This window comes from Festucalex cinctus, chromosome 20, assembly GCF_051991245.1.
Source record: "Festucalex cinctus isolate MCC-2025b chromosome 20, RoL_Fcin_1.0, whole genome shotgun sequence".
In the NCBI taxonomy this organism is placed as follows: Eukaryota; Metazoa; Chordata; class Actinopteri; order Syngnathiformes; family Syngnathidae; genus Festucalex; species Festucalex cinctus.
The window spans coordinates 12644874-12672479 of NC_135430.1; the positions used below are offsets into that span (position 1 = coordinate 12644874).

Consider the following 27606-nt stretch of genomic DNA (forward strand, 5'->3'; position numbering starts at 1 on the left):
GCGCCGTGCAAAGGTGACGCAAACATTTAGTGAATATGCCCCAATGTTTTTATATCAATATGGAACGCTAGATATTTATTTTTAGACGTATGCCAATTCTGATTTTTAGCAATTGTAATAACAGATACTCGTGGTTTCACACATGCAGATTTTTATATATCACATTTAACAGAAAATATATTAAAAGTTTTTATAAGAATTGAAGAATACTTTGGGTTTAAAAAAAATTATATATGTATATATTTTCCCCCAATGCATTTCAATAAGCCTCAGTTTAACCTCAATATGTGGTTTACTGGGCAATTAGAAAAATAATAATAACAACAACAAAATGTCTTTTTTTTGTTAATGAATTTAAGGCTTACAAGAATAAACATGAATTATAGTTTTGTATTTGTTTGTTCGTTTGTGTTGAACTTCAGAAGAGAGAGAAAAATCAGCGAAAAATGGCCATTTTTTTTTTGGGGGGGCGCTGGAATGTCGCTTGTGTTATACTGTGTTAAATAAAAAAAAATATCAGGAAAATTCAGCAAAAAAATTAAAGCTAATATCGTCTGACTAAATCGTCAGTCCGATTAATCGGTTGGGCACTAGTTATTAGGTTATATACTTATTTTTTATTTTTTGTGTTAAATAACTAATGTACTTAGTGCATGCAGACAATCACATAAAAAATAAAGTTGCCTGAGATAGGCCAATACAAATTTTGTGCGCACTACAACAAGCAAATGAAACCAATTTGGTGGATCGACCCAAATACTGAACAAGTTTAACATTTACTATTGTCGGCGTGACAAGAAAAAATATCCTTCATTAACGCACCCCACACTACTCAACTGGATAATCACTCAAAGTAAAGTAAAAAACCACAATATAGACCCAATCAAACATTTCTGTCTGCATTTGAGCAAATACCATAAACACCTGTGGGCCGCTGTTAACTGAAATCCCGCTTGTCTCATTGGGGATTTTGTGTGATTTTTGTGGTAACATTAAAATTCGCAAAAGCTTGATTAAAAAAATATGACTAAGCTTTGTGTCTTGGGGTTAAAACTGACAACTTAAGATGCGCCTGTGAGTGACAGTGGATGAAAATTTCGGAATATCGGCTACTGTCTGAAGAGACCCTACTGGGAGAAATGCTTATTGGAGGAAAGGATGGTGATGCATACACGCCCACACACACCCGCACACACACAGACGACTACTTCCCCACTGAGGCAACTATGACAGAGGCAGCCCTACCTGTCAGTGTGGCAGCAATTATCCTGCAGGCTCTCTCCACGGACCATCTCCTGCAAGTCTCCCGCATTACTAACCACATCACTGAGCGCATACACAGGCGAGGCGCGTACCGACGCACGGGTGGGCAAAATGCACACTGCCGATCGTGTACATATTCTCACGTGCGCGCAAATGCGCTTTTCATCCACAATTCGCTCTCGACAAGCTAATGGCCCGAGCCGGTGATGTGTTGGTGCAGACATCCTGCTCAAGCCGGGAGAGGCGCACATCATTAGAATGATGTGCGAAGGAGGTCACATAGACACACATGCGCACCAGGATGTGCGTACGCTTGATAAGAACCAGGTAGAGCGGGTGCAAGGCTTCAAAAGTTAGTGAACAACTGCTTTACAGTAATACCCATGGGCCATAATTAGTTAAATAAACACCTCCCTCAAATATGTGCCTCCTTTTTTGACATTTTGATGATGGACAATGTAAGGGGGCTGCTCTAACATTGATGCATGGCTGAGCAAGACTGGAAAAGACTACTCTGCTCCACCCTGTGTCACAATTGGTTAAATAAAAACCTCCCTCATATATATGACCCCCCCCCCTTTGTGACACTGTTACCGCGTCCAATGAAGATGGGGTGCTTTAACTACGTTTAGGGGCACACGGCTTTCAAAGATTGGGAAACACTGCTCAACTAGACTTTGTATCATAATTGGTCAAATAAATACCTCCCTCAAATATATACCTCCCCCATTTATTTATAGTGTGCCAATGAGTGTGCTTTAATGCTGTTGCATGGCTTAAAAAGATTGAGGAAGACTACTCTACAAGGCTCTGTGCCATTATTGACTCATTAAAAACTCTCCCAAATAGCTGACTTTGACTTCAAAAATTCATCTTGCTGGCAAGGTTATAATTCAACACCTCCTTCAAAAAGACATCACATTTATTTGTATTTATTTATTTATTTATTTAACTATATGGGGTAAGTAGAATGAAACTATTGAAGCGGGCGTGGGCTTTTAAAGTTTGGGGATGACTGCTCTACTGTAGTAGACATTGTTTCACAATTAGTTCAAATAAATACCTCCCTCAAATAGATGTTTCCTTTTTTTTACTCTTTTGGAAGGTAGCATGAGTGCACAAACGTTTGAGTATGTGGCTTAAAAAGTCTGGAAATCACTGCTCTAATAGATTTTGTGCCCTAATTAGTTAAACACCTCCCTCAAATAGATTGTTTCCTTTGTGACTTACGATTACGACGTGCAGACTACAGAATAGTGAACTCTGTTTAAAATGTTTGGGAAAGACTATTCTAGTAGATTCTGTGGCATAATTGATTAAAAAAAACACCTCCCTCAAACAGATCTCTGACGTTCTTTGACACATTTGAGGGAATACAGGTGGCGCTTTAATTACGGTTGGAAGGGAGTGCGTGGGATTGCTCAACTGCTCAACAGTAGTAGACATAGTTTCATCATTTTCATACTCGGATAAAATAAACGCCTCCCTCAAATTGACACTTCCCTCAATTTTCTTTTTCACTGTGTGTGAGTGTGTGGGTGTGCAAACTGTTGTAATGTGTGTGTGGCTTATAAAGCTTGGAAAAGATAACTCAAAGAGCATTGCTATGAATAAATAATAAATAAACACCTCCCTCAATTAGTCATTTTTTCTTTTTTGACTTTTGTTTTTGGAGTGCGATACAAGAGGTGTGCCAAATCTTTTGAAGGTTGGTGAAAGACTGCTCCAGTTGATTCTAAGACGAAAGACTAATATATGTTTTGCCCTGATGAGGTAAATAAACACCTCTCTCAAATACACTCTCAAATGACTTTTGCTTGAGTGTGTGAGGGGCGGGGTAGGTGTTTGAATTCTGCTGATGGGGTGACTGGCATCAAATGTTTGGAAAAAGATTGCAAGAATAGATTCTAAGATGCTTTAAAAAAAAATAGACACCTCCCTCAAATAGATGCCTCTATTTTGCATTTTAAAGACTAAATAAATCGGATTATATGTGTAAATGTTGATTACATAGCCTGTACAATTAATAATGGTTCTATTTGTTTATTTTGTTCTTTTGTTGTACGCCAACGCCGAGGTTGGAGACGAATCGGGCTTGTGTTAACACGGACAGGAGGGCAGGATATGAGCTCCAGTGAGTCACGAGATGGTAAAAAAAAAAAAAAAAAAAAAAAAAAGACAGACAAGGCTTCCATTTTGGCTGCAGGGCGGTCTCGCTGAGGAAGGAATTGATCCGTTCCTCGCCGGCTGGCTGACTCGTGTTTCAGGAACAGCTTGACTGTACAGACAGCGCTGTGAAGGGTGATTTCAGAAAGATTTTTTTTGTGTTTTTTTTTAAGAAAGGAGGTGTGATGGAGGGCAAGGACAACCCGTGTGACCTCATTACTGAAAATTTGTTCCGACTGTCATTAGCAATCACAGGCGCCATCACTCAAGTCAGGAGTACGGGGTGAGGAGGGGGCAGAGGTTATGACAATTATCACATAGCGTTTGATAACTGGATGTAGACAGGGTGTTGAAAGATTCTGTATGTTCTCCGCTTGATACTCAAGGAAGGAAAAGAAATCAAAAAGCAAATCCTTTCAAGACGGAATCTTCCCGACTTTTTTGATAAAAGATATGAAGATCACTTTGTTGTCTTGATGTCAATTACTACTTTCCTATCAGTCAGGTCTTTGGTACTATTACATGACAAGCACCTGTAAACACAGCCATGTTGGTGTCACTGGAAATAGTGACAAAAAATCAGATATAAGCATAAAATCAGAATTTGCTACTTTGCACCTCTGTAAATTCTTTGCCTGTTTCAGTATCAACTTCTATTCCGACGCTATTTTAGAAGTGACTCAAAAAGTGAACGCTTGCTCGCTTATCCGTCAGCTGCCAAACTAAAAGCCATGAAAATCTTCCCACCGCATCAAGTAACCCTGAACCGCCTCTCACTTTCTCTCTCTCTCTTTTTTTCTCGGCACGTCGTCGACGAGCTTCCTGGCGACGCGTCAGCCTGCAGTGCTCGTCATCTGCGTGTGCAGCTGCGAAGTGGTGGTGGGTGTAAAAAGAAGACGCAACACAACCGCCTCGCTCAGCTGTCAGCATGAGAAACGTGACATTTCCCGTCAGAGACGTTATTAGGACTGATATTATTTCGTACTCCGCCTTTTTTGTGCTTCAGGAACAAAATGACATGGAGATTTTTTATTTATTTATTTTTTTTTAACGTTATTATAGCTGTATTGTGCGCTCTAAATATGTTGGTGGCACAAATATACATCTATTTTGTGTTCACAAATTTGAATTTTGTGCTCATAAATTTAGATTTCGGTGCACGTTAGTATTTTGTGGTGACAAATTCGTATTTCTAGTGAATTTTATCCGTATTTTGTGTACAAAAATATTAGTATTTTGTGATCACGTTAGCATTTTGTAGTCACAAATTAGTTTTTGTGTGCACGTACCCACTTCATGACAGAGTAGGGCTGTGCAATTAATCGAAATTAAATCACAATTTCAATTATTACACTCCACAATTACAAAATCAGCATAATAAAAAAAAAAAGATTATTTATACTCATTTTGAGTTGTTTAAATTTATACATTTGCACCTTTTTAAAATATTAAAATAACTCAATATTTTGTATTATACTTTTCCCAAAGAATTTTATTTGTCTTAATATTTATGTTTGTTTTTTGTTTTTTTTCTTTACATTTAAACATTTTCTTGTTTTGTACCAAAAAATAAATCATCGTCCTACTGCACAGTGCACGTTGTACTCCAACCTATTATTCTAAATATATATTACTATAAATTATGTTTGGTCCAAAAGGAACTTAAATAATAGTTTTTCTATTTTTTTCAATTGGTCTTAATATTTTTAAATGCTTAAACAATTTCTTGTTTTGTACCAAAAAAATAAATATCGGTAATCACTTGAATAATCGTAATTTCAATTAATGCCGAAATAATCGTGATTATTATTTTTCCCATAATCGAGCAGCCCTACCACAGATTAGTATTTTGTGATCACAAATAAGTATTTCATAATCACAATTTATTATTTTGTGGCCACAAAGTTGTATTTCAAGTGCATGTTATACCTTATTTCGTCACCACAAATTAATTTTGTGGCAACGGATTAGTTGTGTGCACCTATTACGCAACGTCATGACCACGAAAGTATTTTATGAACACAAACTAATAAATAATAATCGTAAATATTGTGGGTACAAATTACCGGTCGCCTTTTAAGCACGCCTAAAACTTTTCTGGCCACAAGTTAGGATTTTTTAAGGTAGTGCTATAACTATCAAATATTTTTAGAATTGATTGATTGTGCACACCATATACTTATTTAATAGCCACAAGCTAGCATTTTGTGAACACAAATTAGTATTTCATGGCCACAAATTAGCAAAATGTGCACAACTTGTATCTATTTTGTGGCCACAAATGGCCATGTTAGCCTTTGTTGTGCAGGTTGTATCTATATTGAGGCTACAACGATTTTTTTTTATTTTTTTTTTTAATCATGTCATGTCTGCGGCACCATTAAAACCCGATAATCATCACGACAGGATCAGAAGACAAAGGAAGCAAAAAAAAACAAGAGGGAATAAAATCCAAACAACAGCAAAAATCCACATTTGGACTGTTATTTTCGACACCCACGCATCCCAAAATCAATCTTACGCCACAGTTCCCTGCAAACGATTTCTATCGGGAACGCGAAGCTGCAATTCTGAGTCACAGCGTGACGATTAAATCTATACGCGGGCGGGCGGGCGGCGGCATGCGTATCCTAAATAGCTGCTACATATGTCGGGAAAACTCTCCTATGATTGAAGTCGCGAGGCAGTTTCGTCGAGAGCGCATAAGCGAGCCTCCTTCTATTTTTTTAAGGACACCTGTTGGGCTGCCACGGCTCATCTCCTCCTCATTTAGCCGTCTGTCAGGGCTCCGCGGGGCTGATTACAGCCAAGATCTGATTCCACTTGCACTGCTTATCAGTCTAATTAGGGCCCCTGGCAGGTGACTTGAAGAAAGTTGCCCGCGTCGCCTGTGTTCAAGGCATAACGATTTGTAGCGGCTGCTCTAAAGACGGGGACTGCCAAAGGGGCGTGCCAGACTATGAATGGAATTCAGTCTAGTAGAATAACTACACATACACGCAAATGGGATTATTCTTTTTCCACTAAGTACTTAGCTACACAGTATAGGGCATTTTCGGTTTACAATGTGTTACAAGAAAAAAAGTGTATATTTGTACCGGTTTCCATTTAGCAGCAATTAGCATTAGAATATAATGTCGCTATGTTTCATCATTATTCACAAACCTGTTGAAAACAATGGGAAAAAGATAGTGCTGCAGCTGATCTCTTATACTCTACTGCCACCTGCTGGCCATTTGTTTAATAACTACCATAGCTTTAAGCGACCTCTTCATGTCAGAAGCTGTATCAAAGCCTTCTGTATGCTCTAGCATAAAAAAAAACAAAAAGCATAAATATGTTTTGGGGCGTGAAGGACAAAGTATTAAACACGTATTTATAAGTTTTTGGGTTTGAATGAGTTAATATTTTGTAATCACCTGAAACCTATTACGTTTACATTGCTTTTAATGCTCTACAGAAAGAACAGTTCCTTTCTACTGCCACTTGTGCGTAAATTTGTTGCAATATAATAAAACTTTATCAAGTTTCCATGACTGAACGTGAATGTCTGTTAAATTAAAAAATAAATGGAGGTGGTATATGCTAATACTTTAGGAGGTCATGATGAGGAAATAGCATTTTGTGCGCACCTTATACATATTTCATTTACATTATTTTTTTTGTTAACACAAAAAAATAATTTCCATTTTCTCAATTTTTTTTTAATAAATATAAATAAATATAAATATAATGAATGAGATATAATGAGACTTTATTGAAACTGTCACCGGGCTTGTGATCATATATTAGTATTTCCTTTTCGTGATCACAAATTAGCAATTCGTGGCCACAAATTCGTTTTTCGTGGCCACAAGTACATATTTGGAGGACACAAATATGTATTTTATGATAATAAATTAGTATTTGTGGCCAAAAATTTGTTTTAGTTGGTTTAAAAAGTGAGGCCGTGCTTAGCTAAACAAGGAATCTATAGTAATAATAATGTAAGTTTGATTGTATGCTAGTCATGTAGTTTAACAGGAAAAGCTTGTTTTGAGTGGTTTGCACACCCCAGTCCAATCAAATCATGCATACGACATCAAAAGAAGATGGTGAAGTCATTCATTTTGTTTTTAGTACTTGAGGAATGATCGTTTCATTAGAGTTACAAGAGCAATTGTTGTGTTGGAAGTTATTCATGTATTCCTTTCTTTTGAGGGGGAAAAAAACTGTTTATTATCCTCATCAACAGTCATTAAATAGGAGAATTTCCGCGGCAGGCGACGGGTCCTAAGAGGGCTCTTTAATAAGTAGCCGTACAAGACAAATGGCCGCAAACGACAGGAAACGGCGGGTTAAAAAAAAAAGTGAGACGGTGGCAATTGATGAAGGAGGGAGTGGAGGATTTAACAGAAGGCGCGCAGGTTTTTCTAGGTAGTGTATCAGTCGCCGCTAAAAGGTCAGGAGTGTGCTGTTCGCACATCCAGGTGCTAATGTAACACCTCTCACACCTTTCACGCTCGCCCGCATCTGCGGCTGCCTGGCGGCTTAGTGGACGGACTGTTGTTTTCTCCACAATAATGCTCAGTAATCCCCCCACTCACGTGTTGCCTTAACACGGGGATCTGGTGTGAGGACGCCGCCGGCGACAGTGGCGCGCACATCTGTGAAATACATTTTGATTTGAAACCAACACGGTGACGGGTGGCTAAAGTACTCGCACGCTATACTTGGTAGCGTTACGGATACTTGGGTAAAGAATACCGTGGTAAAAAGTCAACTTTTGTGCGTTTATCCCAAACCTCACGTCCATTAGCTTAATGCTAACAGGCAATGCAAACTGCCATACAAGGGCTAACGGATCTAGCATAGTTTTATTGTTGTAAGCGCTAATGGACCAAACGAAGAAGTTATTCATATTTTTTTAAATTAATCAGCCCATCGATCGGCTACCAGAATTTCTGCAAAATATTGAAATTAGCCTCAAAAAAATATATATCTGTCACACCCTACTTCCTACCATTCAAATCTGAAGCCAACAGCATTTTCTCAATTAAAACCAGCCCCACTCCAGAGCAAATGCAAATTCATAGAGCACGTTCGGCGCAGTAAAACGTATCTCACCACGGATATAAACGACCACTTAGACGACCGACTTAACAAGTGAAGCTGAAATGCCATTCCAAGCCAATCTGAGGCGGATATTGGGAGTTGAATTGAAAGGGGTTGCGTGTCCTTTAAAGAGAACTCGGAGATAGAGACGAGTTATCACCTCGGCAGAGAGCCCTGGGAGAGACGACGCTCCTCTGTAGGCGTCTGACCTCATGTATACAGGCCAGTGACCCGTGACAGTCAGCCGGTATCGATTTAAGACAGGGATGAGGACAGAGGGAGAGCGCAGAGGGACCAGCAAAATCCCTTTTTAAAGCATATCCATAATTTAGTGTTGTCTTTCGGACGGCTGAATGGCAGGAATGGCTGATTTTGAAAAGCAATACGTAAGGAAATATGTGCTAAATGAAGTGTTAAGGAAAAATATTGATATAGTGATGGATGGTTGTGGTTCAGTTTTGATAGAGACTTGACCAACATAATGACGGTCTGCATATATTTACACAGGTCCGGGTATACACATAAAAACTTGTTGTGGAAGATCATACTAGCTAGCTAGCTAGCTGCTAGTATGCTAGTATGCTAGTATTCTAGCTAGCTAGCTAGCTAGTATGCTAGCTTCAGCTATATCGATTCAGCTAGTCCTAAAATGTTGATAACCATGTGTTTTTAAACATTTGTTTGTTTGTCAGTTGAATAGTGTATATATAATCTTTGTAAATATTTTGATAAAATCTTTTTATGGGACAACACTTTGCTCCGATGTAAAGTAGTCAGAGTAGAGCTTTTAAATATTGTAGCTGCAATGTATTGTTCCGTCAAAAGAACTCAACATATAGCAATTCATGTGTAACCGGTAACAAAAGTGAGTACACCCCAAAATCAAAGTATCAAAATTATGCTCACTTGGGCATTTTCCGTCTCTGGTGTCGTGTGACTTTATGAAAACTCGGTAATCAATTGTAATGCCTTACTTTGCTCGATCGATCTTGACGGCATTGATCGGCTCCAAGATATAAGACATTACATGTTATATTTAATGTTTATTAACATTTTTTTAAAGACACCCCCGCCCCCAATGCACTTCAATCAACTGTAGAGTAAATATAAAAGTTCTTCTTTAAATATATCGCTCCATCTTCTGATCTAATCGGTGATCGCTTATCATTTTTTTCAAACTCGTTGAATGCTGAGCGATGATTGGACGAAAAATTCGGATCGTGTGAAGCCTACTCGTTTGTATTAATTTTCTCGCTCTTTCATATTGGACTGGAAGTTCAACAATGCAAATTCTGAAGAATTCTGTTTACGTTCCCATCTTAGGAATTGAACACCATTGTACGCAAACTGAGGACTCTTGAAAATGATCCTTCCTTCACTAAAAGCAACAATCACAATGTATTGTTGGTGATTTTTTTTCCCCCCCAATATATCGACTAGCTCTTATCATGGAAAGAATATCCCATTAATTTGATGTTGAACGTTACTTGAGTCCCACCCCGATAAATCATCACGACAAGACTTTCATCAACTTCTGACAAGTCCAACGTGGGCATTGATCAGTCATGGCTGCATATGCCAAATTACCGCAATTTGCATATCGTAAAAACGGGCCGTCCAAAGCACACTGGAGAAGACGGCGGAAAATGCACAAAGGAAGCGGAAATTGAACATCTGTCTTTTTTTTTTTTCCCTCTCTCTTTCAGGCGCATGCCAAAGAAAGATGCTGCTGCACCTGGTCATGAATTATAGACATGATGAGGAGGTGGAAGAAAGTGGGGTGGTGGTGGGGGGGCAGTTGCAGGTGAATGAAAATGAGGGGAGGGGGCATGCGGTGCATCTCTCGGCCATCTGGAGACTGTCACTGGGGTTCTGTTGGATCAGTGATAGGGTGGCAATCGCCAAGTAACATCCATCTATTTTCTATAGCGCTTCCTCATTAGGGCGTTGAAACATGCTTTGATTGGTTCTAAGTGCAGAGTAACGGTACATGCAGTATGTGTGGAGATATGAGATAGAACATATACAACAGAATATATTTAAATCAATACAATTCAAGCATAATGGACTTAAAACCAAGCAGCATGCTAAACATCCTCTATTGAAAATGTTATGAAAGGGAACCTAAATTGTACACCATGATTGCAGACAGCTGTAATCCTTTGGTAAAAAATATATATAAAATCATACTCCATAAAAAAAGGGAAGTACAAAAGCAAAAAATAGCTCTTTGAAGATGGGAAAGGCAGGAAATGTCACCCGCGTGCTTTGAAGCTCGCCGCTCCCTTTTGTTTCTCTACACTTGTAGCGCACTAAAACCACTGTCAGCGCAGCGCATGCGGGGGCCAATTAAGTGCACCGGCGCCGTTAGTAGGCAAAGAACATACGCGATAAAAAATGGAAACAAAAACATCCTCTTATATCGATCTTGTAGAAACACCTGTATGCCCACACCTGCGCTATCCAGCAAATCAAATATATACCATGCATTGAATAATAATAATAAAAAAAAACAAACAAACGCATATATGTGAAATATTTGTTAATGTATTAATGAAGTCGTAAATCCAGCTGCTCTCCTTGTAATCGTTTTCCTGACAACTCTCATTGACGACATACTAAAATGTAACACTGGACAAAATAATCTCACATTATGCTGGACTTTACAAGATATTTTAGCTTTTATACCTGGTGGCTTTACAGACCTTCCAGAAATTACTCGCGTAGTAAAAGATCTCGAAAAAGAAAAGGGTCATAAACTGGTGCTTTTGTAGAATGAGCAATTAGGTAATGTGGTCATAATTGAACGTGTCTTCTAGCGAGTGACTCTCCCGACAGTTAATCAGAGGACTGGGATGGTCTGCCATTCGGAGGCATTATGCTATACTTTTAATGGGACAAGACAAAAAAAAAAAAAAAAAAAAAAAAAACCTTCTACGATACACTGCATACTATGCAGCAAATTGTGATCCAACACAAACTTTAAAGCAGCCTATCGGAAGATTAAGAACCTTTCATAGATACTAAAGAGATATTTGAGTCCCATGAAAGCACTATGCTTTCATCTAAATATTTTGCTATTGTATATCTTTTTTAACTATTTGATATAGGAAGTAAGAGTAGACATTAGGTTTGTGGTGTCTTCAATTGCCATGTCTCAAAAGTGTAAAATTTGAAACCATCATGGCACCTCGGTATATCCGTCATTAGCTTTCTTAGCTAGCAGCTGGCTAGCTAGCTGCCATATGATTGACACTTGTGAACAAAAGATAGTTTTGAAGTATCATGTTTTATAGTACATTCTTTTTATTCAGTTAATGTTGAAAATTAGAGGGTTTTTGTCTGTTGTCAGGGTTTTTTAGTGGATTCATGTTAGACTATTTCATTTTTGCTCCTGTGACAGCCCAGCTAACCGATGTGGCAACGTGGCAGCCATGTTGGTGAGGGCAACATTCCTATCAAAAATAATGCAGAGGCATAGAAAATAAATTGGTCATTTCTTAACCGATTTTCATGAGGTTTACTATTTTGTGAATACCAAAACTTGTGCTATCAAAGCTGACCAATATTTTTACATTTTGTCATAATTATGTGGTGTTGTGTGCAACTATGTAGCACAATGTACCAATCTCAATTTGCCATTTTTGTGTTCAGGCAAAAGCAATTAAAAAATATACATATACTTTACCACCATTTTGGTACCAAGGAGCTACAGTATTTACGGTTTATTTAAACCAAAGTAGCATTGTGTCAAAATCCTGACGCCAAGAAACTGTTCTAGTAATTCCAGGATCTTAATTTGGACAAAAGTAGTGCTTGTGTGAAAGCTGAAGTGCAGAATGTCTCACTCACATACACGTTCTCAGAAATATATTCTGGTATTACTTGACATATTTTCGAAGAGTCACACTTTTTAAGTGCTCAGATACAGTGTGTTGAAAAAGTGTAATAAATTTAAATGTGTTTAAAGCATGTGGGAGAGGTACATTAACCTACCAAGGGTCCATGGTATTCAGCTGTGCGTGTCAATGTTTTTAACGTTGTTGCTGGTGGGTGTTGTTAATGATTTACAGCGAGTTAACGTCACCCCCCCACCCCCTGCCGAGATGGACAGGAGGGCGTGATTGAATCAGAACTCCATAAAGCCCTTCCGTGAACTCCTCCAGAAGATCATCTTCACAGCTTCTTTCAATTTAGCATAATGGGGGATGGCACATTTTTTGATATCATCACATTATGAGTCATAGCAGGGAGATGGGGTGATGCTCGTTTACTGGGCTGTTTGTACGAGCCGCTTCATAATGCGAAAAAAAAAAAAAAAAAGCGGTGTACAAGAACCCGCTGCTCTCCACATGGTAAGAGCCATCAGCGAGGCGGCGTTCGATGCGGGAAGATGAAGGGCGGGGAGAACAGAAGAGATGAAGGCTGAGAGGGTCGGCGCGGAGCGAAAAATAAGGTGGGAGCCGGTGGGGGCTGCCACTGAAGAGGAGGTTGGATTTTCTGCTCAACATGGTGCTTTAATCCCACCGTCTCTCTCCTGCTCCTCCAATCTATGGAGCCGTGACAAAAACTCAAGGAGACTACTAAACATAGCATAGAAGGGGCCTCGTGCACCGAGCTTGCAAGTAATGGTGAGAAAGGATGCTGTTGCTTTGTCACTTGGGTGCTCAATTTGTCTATTTACTAGAAGCTCCATTTATTGGTTTTCACCTGCTCAAGGTGAAAATCAGTAGTATGGTTTTTAAACATTTTATACATTTAGAAGTCTTAAAAGACACTTTCGAAACACATTGGAGACATTCGAATACAAAGAAAGCGTAACGTATAGAAAGAACGATACAAACAGCTACTAGCATTAGCTAGCCTTGCTAACTTAGCTGGCTAGCGTTGGTTAAGCACAAGCTTTTAACTCTTTGACCGCCAAAAACGTTTAATGACGTATTCTAAAATCCTAATGAATGCCGCCAAATACGTTAATTTACGTTTATTATGTTTTTGTTTTTTGTTTTTTTCTCTCAATGTGCAGCCCTGCCTTGTCACTAAACAAAAAATATCTTTTCACAAAAAGTTTGTTTTTCTCTTAATATTTTTGTTTTTTCGCTTATGTCACTCAAACGACCTAATTTCAAATGGTGATTACTAAAGAACGGAATAAGGTAGAAACATACTTTTTTTTTTCATGAAAGAATGGAATCCAATCTTTCATATGGTGTCCACCATATTTATGTCGTCATACTGCACAATATTCTGTTTGCTTTGAAAGATGAGTGAAAATGCTCCAAATCGGCTGGCACCCTTGTTTTTTTGTTTTTTTGTTTTTTGTTTTTTGGCAGTCAAAGAGTTAATATCTGAACCAAATTTTAAAATGTGAGGGATCATCTAGACTCTAGGTCCTCTAGATTCTAGAGGACGACAAGAAACAATCATCATGTACTCTTGAATAACGATTATCGGTAGATGTGGTTGCTAGCCCCGAATAATAACACGTTAGCTTACCATTAGTTTACAGATAATACAAGTGCATTGCTTAACTTGGAGCAGAGAAGATTGATTGATTGATTGATGACGGATTTAAATCGATTCAAGCTTTCGTCAGAGCCTGTATTTGGCCGGGTTACTTTTGGAAAAGTAGTTCCATTCCTTATGAAAAGCTAAAAATGCAACATAGAACACAACAGTCGTTTGTTAATAATCACACTTTGCCAATTCACAAATCACAAATGAAGCCATTAGGCTGCCATCACCAGCCGTCCTGCGTGACTCTGAAATGAGATCACAATATTAAGTCTTTTGTCGCTTTTTTGTTTTAAAACGGCAACTCTGGCTCCTATCCAGAGGAGCTCAATTACAACATTTGGTGTCACGTAAAGCGGCACGAGTCCCGGCAAACGGGAACAGTTTGCGCCAAATAAAAGAGGTTGATAATTAGCTTTGCTTACACAATCTCAATGAGTGTGAATCTTTGGAGACATTTGCGTCCACAAATGTTTTCAATCACGCAGAATCATAATGAGGATAAATAGACAACATCCACTGATGATTAGCTGGGTAGAGTGTGGATAAAATGCGTCCCAGTTTTATAATCCAACTATAGATTAGTCTTTTAACAAAATGCTCAACAGAGCTTTCTGAGATGGATAAAAATATCATGACAACAACAGCATCATTTTCTATCATGTTTCAGATGGACACTCAAAAACGGGTCAACCAGACAACACATTTGCTGCCCATCAAAAAATCCCTACATGTTCTACACGTAAGAGTAATACGCACATGTGATAATGAAATTAGTATGACAAAGCTAACTTTAGCCTGAAGCTAGCTAGCAACGCTTTTTGTGCCTTAAAATCTATCACAAGCTAGCTATCAAGTAACATTATACTGTATGTGTAAGGAGAGGACCTGTTGTAACTTACCTTTCATTGAAAATTGCAAGGTGAGCATATATTTTTGAACATCTAACACACTACCAACCAGCAAAAAATTTTCTTCCAGTCTCATTCCATCAATGAAAACTTGCACGTCTTGTGTCATGTTTAACTTGTTACGTTATGAAATAAAGGGCATCAATGAAATAATCGTGTGTTATTTAACGTAGGGAACACAACTTTGAATTCTTCCAGACGCTTGCATTAATACATTAATATGTCATCTCGACGCTATTTTCTCCAGCCTAACAATGCATATTCAGTTTTTTGGGTTTCCCTGTTTCACTCCATTGCTTCAATTTGCGTGGCGGCGCGTTTCTCATTAATCTCCCGCCATTTGCTGATAGCCGGGTTTCATCCACTAGAAATCACATTCAATTATTCATGACTATTTCCCAACAAATACCTCGGAGATGGAATTAGCAAACAAACAATGCCAGGCGACACTAATCCCCGTCTACGGGTGAAGATCCTTTAATGCACTAGAGATCTGGCCGGCTGTTGACAGGCACCTGTTACTGTCTTGAGCTTCTTCGAAACACCAACGTTGACACAGTAAACATGTTTACAGGAGCAACACTGAGGTGAACACTCGAGCGTGGTGGAGAGGAGTAACGAGGAGCAGGAGAGCATGGAGAAGCGGCAAAGGAAAGGGGAAGAGCATGACCGGCAAGGATAAACAGGATAAAAGGGAGCTAAAGACACTGCCCGAATCATTAATCGTCTGGAACGTTCTCGGCTTCTCGGTACAATAGAAATGTTTCCACATGACAACTTTCCTGTAAGAAGGCACACAATGAAAGAGTGTTTGATGAGAGCGCACTCTCCGGAGAGTTTAAAAAGACAGGATTCCAAAAGAGGAGCTTTTTTTTTTTTTTAATAACTGTTCGAAACAACTCCCATGGGAGTGGTCGGTTCGGAGAAGAAAAGGAGAATCCAATTGGAATGAACCATCACAGCCTTGGGAGTGCTTTCACACCTTGAGCTAGCTTTCTCTGGTACGAATCCGTTGATGGGTGGCGATTCAGCTCCATACTACACAAAAAAATTGCTTCCAACACAACAGTGTGGGAAAAAATTTGTCTTGGGTGTTATAACTTCACACTTCAGTCCCGGCTTTGCGCGATACACTTGAGCGTACACCAGAACTAGCAAGTAAAAAATGTTTGTCTAAAACAATCTCCATCTCACGAAGCCTCATGAATGTGATATAAAGCGAACCCCGAAAAGGAAGTAACTGATACATTTCGACTGTTTAAAATCTTTGGAGGAGCTAAATTTAGCCTCGGTTGCTAGCGGAGATCACAGTCTGTACTCAAGTAGAAGTACAAACACTTGGTAAAAAGACAAGTGCTGATTCGACTTTGTAATTAAGTAAAAGGTATAAAGTATGGACTTTAGACTTAATTATAAAAGTACAAATGAACTTAGCTTAGCTAGCTAGTGTTGGAAATGGCTAATATGCTATCAAACTAACGTGTTCCCATTCCTTTGCTAAAATTGTGAACTGGCTTACAAAAAAATGCTAATTAGCTAATGATAACAACTGAAAAACACTTAAATATTTGCTTGTCAGATTGGATCCCTTTGTTACCAGCAGCAAACGACAACCACCAGTTAGCCCAGAGTTCGACCGAACAAACCATCTAACGCTGTGACAGAGGAAAAAGTTTGTCCGGCTACAAGCAAGAAGCAACACGTGTTCTTCCCTTCTTACGGCACGTATTTGTCAGCTCATCAATGCATAAACGTTAGGGAAGACGGAAAACGCGGAGCGCGTCGTATCGCATTAGCGTCAGCGTTCGTCAATGTGTGTGTGCATCTGTCCGTCTTTGTGCACTACGTGTGCGTGCCCTCCAGCAGACGGCGGATGATGCAAAAGAGGATGGAGTGTACGACACACATGTTCGCCTCTATCCAACACACACACACACACACTCACAGAGCCGGCGGCAATGGAGGAGAAGAGACCGAGGAAGACTTTGATCACCGAACTGAGCACATTCAAGCACTCAAGCAGAAAGGGTGGTAGCCAGCGATGGGGAGGAGAGAGGAGAGTGCCAAGGGAGAACCGGGATGAAGGAGGCTTGTTTTCTGACCTCTATGCTCACTGATACAGATGTTCAGGGAGCGGACACAGTGCTGTTTATTATTTTTGAAAAAAAAAAAAAAAAAAAAGCAAAACTCAATTTCACCACAGCACATCACGGACAACAACAAAAATGTAGGCGAGAAAATGTAATTCTCACTTTCTTTTTTTTTTTCAGCCTCTGGTGGTTTGTTGGTTCAGAGTGGTAAAATATTACAGCGGCAAAATGGAACGCCGGCAGCTCAGATGGGCCACAACAAGCGGTCCCAACACGGCCGGCTTGTAAAGCTCCACAGATGAGACACTGTGGTGTTTTCGCGAAAGAGAGAGCAGGTAATTATCATTGGCATTTTGACAAGTGTTCGCCACAGTGAAGGTCAACTCTGTCTGCGTGGGAGATCTATGCTAATATGCTCAGCTGGAAGAGGACTAGCACTCAAACGGCGGCCGCCAATAACGCAGCCGTTGCGTTGTCACATCAAAAACGGCATGCTAGTGTAGCAGATCAGAGCTATAGAATGGAAATTCTAACTTTAAATGGGCATACACTGTGCAATTAAACTCCATTCTGACCTTTGAATCCATTATGGTGTTCTACCGCTTAGTTGCGAGTCACAAATTTGCCTAGTCGCGGATATTTTTTTTTGTTTTCCGGGAACGTATGCTCTGTTATTTGCTGTAAAACGGACATATTCACTGTCTAATACAAAAATAATGCAGAGGAACTACATTGAAGTGAGAGGAGGAGCTTCATTTATTCAGGCCATAGCCTTGTCTAATGGAATAAAGATCTTTTTCCGCCAACTGGTGGCATTGATAAGCAATTATAAAACTTTAATGAGGTTATTTACTGATTTTTACCATTCATGGTATCTATGCTATGCATTGTTTAACTCCTCCCACTTGCTTTTAACACATTGAATAACATTTTTAAACACTTTCATTCATTAAATGTACATAAAATACCGTGCGTATTGTAGTATGTGTGTTAGACGGCAGGTCCTGATGGGGTTACATGCGATGTTTAAGAGTTGGCTCATTTTCCCCAAATGCAAGGGCATTACAGTAAGTATACTGTAGAAAAAAATCATAAGGTATGATGGATATAAACTGGCATGAGGTTATTATGACAAGCATGAATCCAAAAGCCCTTTACTAAAAGAATGAGTGACAGCTTGACAATAAAATAGCATATGGAATTTTACGCTTGACAATCTGCATGTGCGTGTGAAGCATGTAACAGCATCGACCACGTCGCAGTGTTAATTCGACTATGAGGACAAAAAAAAAAATATTGCAAGTGAATCCTCGGTTCAGGACCGCCCTACAGTTGTAACCCAAATCCAAGACAAAAGTGGTTGATCTCATTCCTCGACTGCTTTGAATATTTACACATTTACGTGACACTCTGAGCTCCCAGGCTGCAGGATCCTCAGGAATGTGTTATATAATCACTTGACGACTCGAGCCACACTCAGGCCAAAGCTGTCCAGGCCAAACATCAGGAGTTCTTAAGGGATGCTTCGAGTTAAGTCAGTCGGAGCAGGGCGAGGACGTTCCTTTTGTCTCGGCTGTCACGCCCGGGCGACCCCGGAGCCCCTCAGAGGCCACAAAGGCCCCCTGAGGCCAGGCCGCCGCAATGAGTCTGCGGGCCCCCAGGCCGTGAGAACCTCGGCCCCCGGTCAATGAAGGCTGGGAGGCAGGGGACCCTGAGAGCAAGTGGCTGGGCCATCTGGAGCAAGCGAGCAAGAGACCCTGACACACGGCTGTCACCCCAGGGAGGCAGGCAGAGACATGGACGAAGACAATGTCCTCCCCCGTGTTGCTTCCTCACACTTCAGTGACAACAGAAAGGAGATTTGTGAGAGTGAGCTTATTATTCAAACAGGCAGAAAGACACAACACGTGATGGAAAAGCCACTGACCAATGAGAAAAGAAAATGTCCTCCCCCCGCTGAGAGATTTTTAAGACATAGTGAACACGCAGCCACTTGAGGTTTGTGATTCACAAATTCACCAATTTTCTTCTGTCAAACCTATCCTCAATATTAGCTAATGCAATAGGATGTCTAAGTTAATAGGAAAGTAGTAATTGTGTCAAGGAAGCCTGTTTAAATAATATACGGTAATCCCACATCCATCATTGGTTTTCCAGACCACCACTCAAAACGGCGATATAGAAATGCTCTATTTAAATACTGCATGTTTTTATTGCATTTACCACCCATACACACTTTTAAAATAACTCACACATTCAAAAATAGGATGATATAAATAATTCACGCACAGTATTAGTGTATTTATGCCTTTACGTGTTTACAGTGAATAAATTCCATTTATTCCAAACTAGCAAATTTAACGTATATCACAATATACATTAATAATAATAAGGTGTACGTTATAAAATAAACCTACACTTTCTTGTAGGCATAAAAAGCAGGATTCATGTTCACTCTTCAGCAAAAACTACGCAGAGCTTGAAATACTTCCTGTTTTCAATATTCTTCTTTCAAATTTACAGCATCAAACATAAATGTGCTGACATCTAGTGGCTGACAGTGGAACTGCAACCAAAATAAACAGGAGGCGTAACAAAATAGTAACTGTGCATTTTTTAATTTGATTTATTTTTATGTTTAAAATAGTGGAACTGCAAACCCGGTTGAATCAGGGTTTACTGTATTTACAGTTTAAACTATTGAATAGGAAATTCCCAAATTATGTATTGCAATTACTCCTAGTCAATGTTAAAATGTGCTGAGATGTAATCAATGTGAAGAAAGGGCGACATTAATTCCAGCATGTACAGGAAGCAAAGTCCGATCTGGAATTTCGCAAAATAGCGGCTGCGTGCTCGTATAAAGCATCGTGAGACTGAGAAGAAGCAAAGAGTCCAAGAGTTGAACAGTAAATAAATGGTTTTCATGGCACAGTACGAACACAGCTGCACAAAAATAAAAAATGTCACGCAAACAAAACGCACACACGGACACACACAACGCCTTGTAGTTTCGATAAAGCGGCAGCTTTCCCTTTTGTTTTGCAGCCGAGCAGGGATTAGGCAACGCGCGTCTTTGTCCTGCGGTTTTCCAGTTGAGCAGAACACAAGAGCCTCTACCTCCGCTAATACAGTCAGACCTCCCAGCAGGCCTTTCACCAGCGCAGCCGCTAAGAACCTGCTGCCCAAAAGATGCTTTTCAATGAGTTATCAAATCTCCTCAATACTGTCCGTGCCTTTCAACCGAGTCTCTTTGTCTCGCCTTTTCAATGGGGCATTGAGCACATCAAATGGAAAGTGATGGGCAGATAGATGGACAGCAGTATGCGGCGCAGCCATATTAACCTCCGTCAGACAATGGCGAGTACAGTCAAGGTAGCGGAGTGGTGGAGGTTCGCACTCGTACAATGTGTTTCTGTATCAGAACATACAACCACGCAAAACTGAAGAAAACTGGTTGATGGTGTGTAGCGCCAAACACGACCGACATGCGCGTCAATCGCTAATGCTAAATGCTATCTTGGCTGACAGTTCATTACAACACACTCACCATTAGCCAACTTTTTTTGCTCTGTCACAACAGCAATTTACCACTATAAAGCTCAGCTTGCGTTTTCTGACTAGACAGTAGGACTATTTCCCATGATTGTTAGATGCGAAAGCAGGAAGTACTTCTAGTTCCGGTTAATACCTTCTACGTAAGTGCGTCTTGGTATCGATTAGATGCGAAAGAGAATACAAACTTGAATTTAGAAGTAAATAGGAAGGAATTTTGTAGAGTTGCAGTCTCCACTAGGAAGGTCTACTGTTAGCCTAGCATCAAACGAGTGGATTTTGGTGGGCGTGGCCAAGGCTCGCCAGACTTCCGTGTGTTTTTGACTACAAAATGAGTTGGGCGTGGCCAAGTCTCAGCTTTTTCGTGGGCTCCTGTTTTGTCCTGAGTCTTCACGTCTGCACCTGAAGGAATATTGGCAACGCTTTTGCATGCTTTACTTTCAATAGTTGGTACCGATCCCGGGGTAAGTGAAAGATGTTCTGCTAATCTACGTTTGTACTGTCCCAAATTCTTGTAGCAGTCGTCAGTATAATGTTTGCCACAAACTGTCAGGGTTGCTAACGCTCCTCACGATGCACATTTTCTGGGTACAGCTACTGGGATTGACACCCCCGTACCGGTCGTACCATAAGTCATACGGGGAAAATGAACACATCCCCGGATCCGGCTCGACCTCGGCTTTCCAACGGCGTCTGTGCTGGCCCTCCACGACCCTCCGGGACGGAGATACGGGACCGCAAAATCGGCCACCCCACTCGCGGGAACTAAGAAGTTTTGGGAGTTGCTTGGGCATAATTTAAGACATAAATACAGTCCAACCACAAGCCCTTCTGTGGCAGAAGAAAAATGTTTTTGTCGTCCTCTCTACAATCTGGTTCAGAGCAGTTTATGGGGTTGTTTTGCTGCCATGCTGTCCTCCTGCTGCTGCTGCTGCTGTTTGTTCGTGGGTTGGAAATCTCCGGCAGCGGGAGGGGTTGAAAATTGTGAGGGTGGAGTTCGCGCTGAGCTCGTGACGTGTAAAACCGAAAAAGGTGGGGTTAGTGACGTGTATAACCGACCTGCTAAAACAGCCCATTTGAGAGCGCTATTTGACCTACTTTGATACAAACGGCCATCGAAAAGGGAAACATGGATCGTTTATCTTACAACTTGGGGACTTTGTCAGGCTGTAGTAAGGCATATTTATGACCAAAACACCTCAAAAAGTGAACATTTCATATGAGGGGAATTGTGAATTCACTGAAGAAATACAATAAAGTAGTTTCCTCTTCTGATACGAACCGAATTACATCAGTTTCAGCGCTTTGTGAAGCTGGAAACGAAGACTACATGTGCTGTTCCATGACCGCAATAAGGCATGCTGCGCGGGCTCCCAGCAGCAGGTTGAGGGCAGAATGCAGCGTGGGGTTTTGATGAGTTCATTAGGAGGCCACGTCATTTATGCACAGTCACACATAAGGCAAAAGGTCGGCCGGGATTACCCAGGTGGCCGCTGCATGTGGGCGTCAGTTTGATTTTCAGATTCCATCTAAAGCATGCTCTTGCTTCACAACCTGGTAAACACTTTAAAAGCAAAAAAATAAAATAAAATAAAATGCTGTCACCATGTTGCGTTCGAGTCGTCGTCGAGGTGATATTTGGAGCACTGATGCAACAGAGCAGGATTTTAACCGTGTATTCACTTTGCATCAGTGCTAATATAAGAGGTGGGCGGGCGATTTCACACTGCGGTATGGTAGGCAGGAAATGAAGCTTTGGGATGGTTTGATCTCAAAGGTCAGCTGGGGCACAAATGTTGCCGTTTAATATTTCATCCTCGTCGAGGCTCGGCATCCGTTGTGAATAACGACGACCAATTAGAAGCGGCAGTGAGTTTGAACGGTTACCGATTGCTATTCAGGTAGGCCCAGATTCATAATTCATCAACACGGGTCATGTTGACTTAACATTTGGGCTGACATTTCAGCCTCGCTCACGCCTTTCATTAGCGCTCGCTACACGCCATCTCATCAAAGTCCATCAAACCGGAGAGGGGGGCATAGAGGGATAGAGAAAGGAAGAATTTGAGGAAAATGGCAAATGTGACCAGTGTCGCTTTCACACTGGCAAACAAACCACGTCAAAAATTAAAACTGGAGATAACTTTTTACTTTTCACAACGCTGAGAAGCATTTCTTGGCAAATGTTACACTAATTAACACAGCACATCCATTTTGTTTCCATTGGAAGTAAATGTACTGTAATTTACTTTAATCATGGAAATATGGGTCATTGAATAAGTAGCAAGAAAAAACAGAGAGCGACTCCCACCCGTAGGCAACAGTGGCATACTTCCTGCAGCAGACAGGATTTTCCCATTTAATCCCTTTGTTAAACAAACACAAACACTGCAAACAAAAGGGTGACGGCGAGGGAGCAGTATGACTACACTCTGTAATCTGGCGCAAAAGTCACACAAACACAAACACAGTCAAACCACAAATCTCCATCATCTTTTGCTACTCTCCCTCGAAAGACAAATAGCTACACAGAATAACGTTTGGTGTTAATAAAGCGGGGAGTTCAATTACAAGCATTTTGTGGCTAGCTAGGTGGTCTCCGGGCTCCCTAAATGTATATTATTTTACTTTACATAAGGTGTATGTGAAAACAGATAATAACAAACATGATGTGATGTTTAAGTTAACACACCCGCACTGAAAAGTTTTGGGTCAAGGGAATTTGGATCGTGGTCCAATCCCAATATTTTAACACCAGTGCATTTATACTACCTACACCTATAGAATGTTGGTATTTTATGCAATATTTATGCTTACACAGTAATAAAACCTCAAAAATTACACAAAAAGTACTTTAAGAGTAAAAAATTATGTAAGTGTGGAACTGCCAGTTTGAAGTAAACATTTTTGATTGGCGACTTTACATTTGAACGTGTTTGAAAACGTTTAAACGTACTTGCAAATTCGTCCAAACATTCTCCTAGGCTAAATGCTACAAACAGCATATTTTCCCATAATGCCACGGGGCACATGCGCAAGTCAATACCACATTGCATTATGGGAAAAAACATGCTGAATCTAAATAATGCACTGCAGACATATTAATAAATTACAAAAGTTACGAATAAAGTTTTTTTTCCATGTGGGACAAAAATGCCAAATTCTTTAAAAAAAATAAAAAAATTTAAAAAAACACACGTAATACCCTACTTCGCTACTGAGAACTAGAGTGGACTAATTCAATCACATATTAATTTAAAAAAAAAATCTATTTTAATTGTTTTTTTTTTTTTTGTCTGCCGCTGTCACCTATTTATTCTATTTTTTTGTGCAATAGTGGTCCAAGTTTGAACATACATCAAATCCATTATTTCATGAAAGATAAGTACTGGCACCTTATGTAAGAAAAAAAAAAGTATGAGGTGAAATAACTGGGTGATCTCTATATCTCAAAATTGGAAGTAAACGTTGATATTAATGTTAGATTTCACTTTTTGCAGTGTACTCTTTCTACATCCTTCCATTCGTCTTCATAAAGAGAGCAAATAATGTGTTCTTAACACAGCCAATATGTGAAGAGTGGATGTGACTCCTCGGTAATGGATGGTCATCTGTCACCGCGGCGTTAATAATCTTCTACGATCAGGGTTACAGCTTGTACAAGGATGAGAAGCGGCCGTATCAGAAGAGGCTAATCTGCGTTCTCATTTGCTCAAACGGCGATTTGACGGCGTGGGGCGAAAAATGAGATGATGAATGTACTGTAGTAAACGATAAAAAAGGCCTCTCTCTTACCTGCGACTTGCACCAGATCTGCTGTGGTTACATTGGCGGGGTTGGGCCCGACTCGGAAAGTCAACGCCGGGCCGAGAACACTGCGGGAAGACAGAAATTAGCGCTGAAAGGAATATCGATAAAATGTGTTTCTGTCTAGAAAACAGCATCTCGAGTTCATCAGCTTTCCTGTGACGGTGCAAAAAGCTTAGTAACATGGCTCCATTTAACCCGCAGGAACCTGCCTGTGTATGTACACTCCCTGCACTTACTCGCCTCTGTCCGGTCAGGAGTCGGCAGCGGACTCGTCTCTCCCTGGAGCAGAATAAATGTTTAAAGGTCCCTGAGCTTGGCCGTCAAGTTAAGGCTAACAACCGTGCTCTCGGAGTGGAACAACTCCCTGCGGTGCATGGTGAAAAGAGAAAGAAGAAAATGCGTATCTGGTGGATGTGCATTACATTTTGAGAACATGTTAAAATCCCAAATGAAACTACAGTGGTGGACCAAAAAAAAACAAAAAAAAACATATAAAACCATCCTTTCCATTGAAGTGAATGGAGAAGCCATTAATCCGTTCCACCACCACAAAAAAACAACAAAAAAGTGTTTTTAATTCATTTTTTTTTTTTTATATAGCTTCATATAGCTTAGCCTTTAGTCCGCTAGCTTCATGCTAACCATAACACATCATGGGAAGCGCCATAGATAACGATCAGCATCTATGTGGTGGTGTTAAGCCTTTAAACAACCAATATTTTAACACAAACACAACGTGCAGCAACATGTAGTCAGACAATATAACAGTGCTTTGTCATATATTCTTTATCTTCAGCAAAGAGACTAATACTATAAGGCGCTCACACCAGAATGAGTAACAATGTGCACTGAATTGAAAGTGAAAATGACAAAAATTCTTTGATTCTTTTTTAATTTTAATTAATTATATTAATTTTAATTAATTGTGTAATTGCTGATTTTTTTCCCCCCCATATATATTTTTTAAGATCTTTTTTCAACATTTACCACATCTTCAACCACAACACTTACTGCCAATTTATCAGCATGTTGTTCAAGACTTTTCTTGGGTGGTAAATGATTTTATTATTTTCATTTCCATTCATAATGGCCGTCAATTATATGAGGATTTTCACTGTTAGCGGGGTTCCACTGCATAATATTATGAAAATTGAAAATTTAAATTTATTTAAATGAGGTATGATGAGTTGAGATACAAGTGTTTTGAGTTCCAAACGTGATTATCACACCGTGATGCTATTTCTTAGCCCGTCTATGGTGATTTGCATTGCATGTTAGCATTGAGCTAAACGGACTTTATTAAGGCAAAGTGTGGTTGTTTTAAATACACATTTTTTTTGTTGAGTCAAAGCAAAAACAAAAAATACTCGCATCTTGAAAAACTCACAAGTTGGGTCACTCTTATCTCAAGGCACCACTGTATTTCCTGTCAGCCTGCATCCCAGATAACCCGCTGGAGTTCTACGACACAAACTCCGTCCACCATCAGTCACCTGCACTCTCCCAGGGCTGCGAGCAAAATATGAGCCAATACTTGCGGACAGATGGACCCGGCCATGCAATGATTTGTGAACACCATGCCTCACGTCACGCGCACACACAGTTCGCAGGGGGGAGGAGGGGCAGGGGGGGATGTGCCCTTCTCTAATGCTTCACCTGGGTTCTGTTTGCTCTGGCAAATGTCAATATTTCCACAATCTTCGTTCCCCTTGGCCGCAGATCTCCGAGCATCTCAAATTGAACTGGTGTCTTTTCCTCCCAAACTCCATTTAAATGAAGTAACAGTTGAACGTGGCGGGGATTGGAGTCAAGGATGATAAGCTATCTAGAGGACTTCACACTTTTCTCCCGTGTTATCGGATGTGTAAGCACGGGCTTCATATTAGCTCTGCTGGTGGGATGTGATTAGCGTGAGTGTGCGGCGAGAGGAACCGCGTGTGTCCCGCTCCCCCTAGCGCCTCAGCTGGGTAAAACCCTTACGTCATCTCAACCGAGGCGCCTATCCGCCCTCTCAGCCAATCATCACTCTCCAAAAATGATCACCGCAGGCTTGACTATCTTAAAACTCCAGCCCCTTCATCAAAATGTCCGCCTCGCCTGTTTGTCACATTTCAGCATCTCTCCCGCCGAGTCGTTATCCGCCGGGGGCTTCAGAAAAAGGAGCTGGCACGGAAAAGTGGGGCGGTGCGCTCTGACCCAGCTCCCGAGCATATTCAGACTGGGGGGGGGGGGGACGTTTTCAAACACTCACCTGCCGCGGCCTCACGGCGAGCGGCACAATGGGCTCGCGTCGCGCCGCGTCCTCTGTCTGGGCTAGTTCGACTCCACTGGGCTTTCATTAGAGGGAAGGAAGTCGAGAGTGGGTGGGGGCGGCAAAGCGGGATATTTTCTTCATTTATCTTTTGTATGGAACGGTGTGCACTTATGCGCAGTCTTTAGTAGACTGCGGTTGAAGCAAATGTGAAGTCGTCAAATCCAGCGGTGCGAAGTACAGTGGTGCCTTGAGATACGAGTGATGGCGCGTACCAGTTTTTCAAGATAAAAGCTTGTTTGTTTTTGTTTTGCTTTGACTTGCTCAGCTGACTTCACAACATTTTGGCAGATATGTGCACAATTTTTCTTTATTGCCACCCACAGTTTAAGTCTATCACTAAACAATTAGTTTTTAAATCAACCACATCACATTTGCCTTAGAAAACCTAACAAATGCAACAATAAATATCGAAGCAAAAACTGTTTAATTCTTTATATTCTATTTAATGAATGAATGTGTATATTTTTATGAGTAAAATTGGAAAGTGCTATTTTTCTTATTAACTTTTTTTTTTTTGTCTGGGGGCAGCTGGAACAGATGAATTGCATTTCCATTCATTTCAAACAATGATTTGCTTAGTGACATAAATTAAACTCATGATGTTTTGGTGCCATCTCGCCAAAGAACTACGCTGAAGTGATTTGAGCTTTATCGAGACAAAAGTTGTACTTGGCCATCATTTTGTGCCATCAATAGACAACTATATACATATATAAACAAAAAATTCAATTCAATTACCGGCAGATTTCAGTTATTGGGAGCAGGGCTTGGTTATTTATTTATTTATTTATTCATGTATTTAATTAAAGTCCCTCCCGACCACTAGACCGGATTCACTTTAATTATTCATAAAATAATTTTCTTTTTAAAATAAATAAATTGAACTGCC

The 27606-nt window shown here is 40.3% G+C and overlaps 1 protein-coding gene across 1 annotated transcript in view; it reads right to left on the minus strand.

Moving 5' to 3' along the window:
• Positions 1 to 27606, minus strand: part of ptprn2 (protein tyrosine phosphatase receptor type N2) — a 128251-nt gene that overhangs the window by 73926 nt on the left and 26719 nt on the right. Inside the window, exon 10 of the mRNA XM_077509083.1 lies at positions 24389 to 24468. Within this exon, the coding sequence (XP_077365209.1) occupies positions 24389 to 24468 (80 nt within the window). The remainder of the gene's footprint in view (positions 1 to 24388; positions 24469 to 27606) is intronic.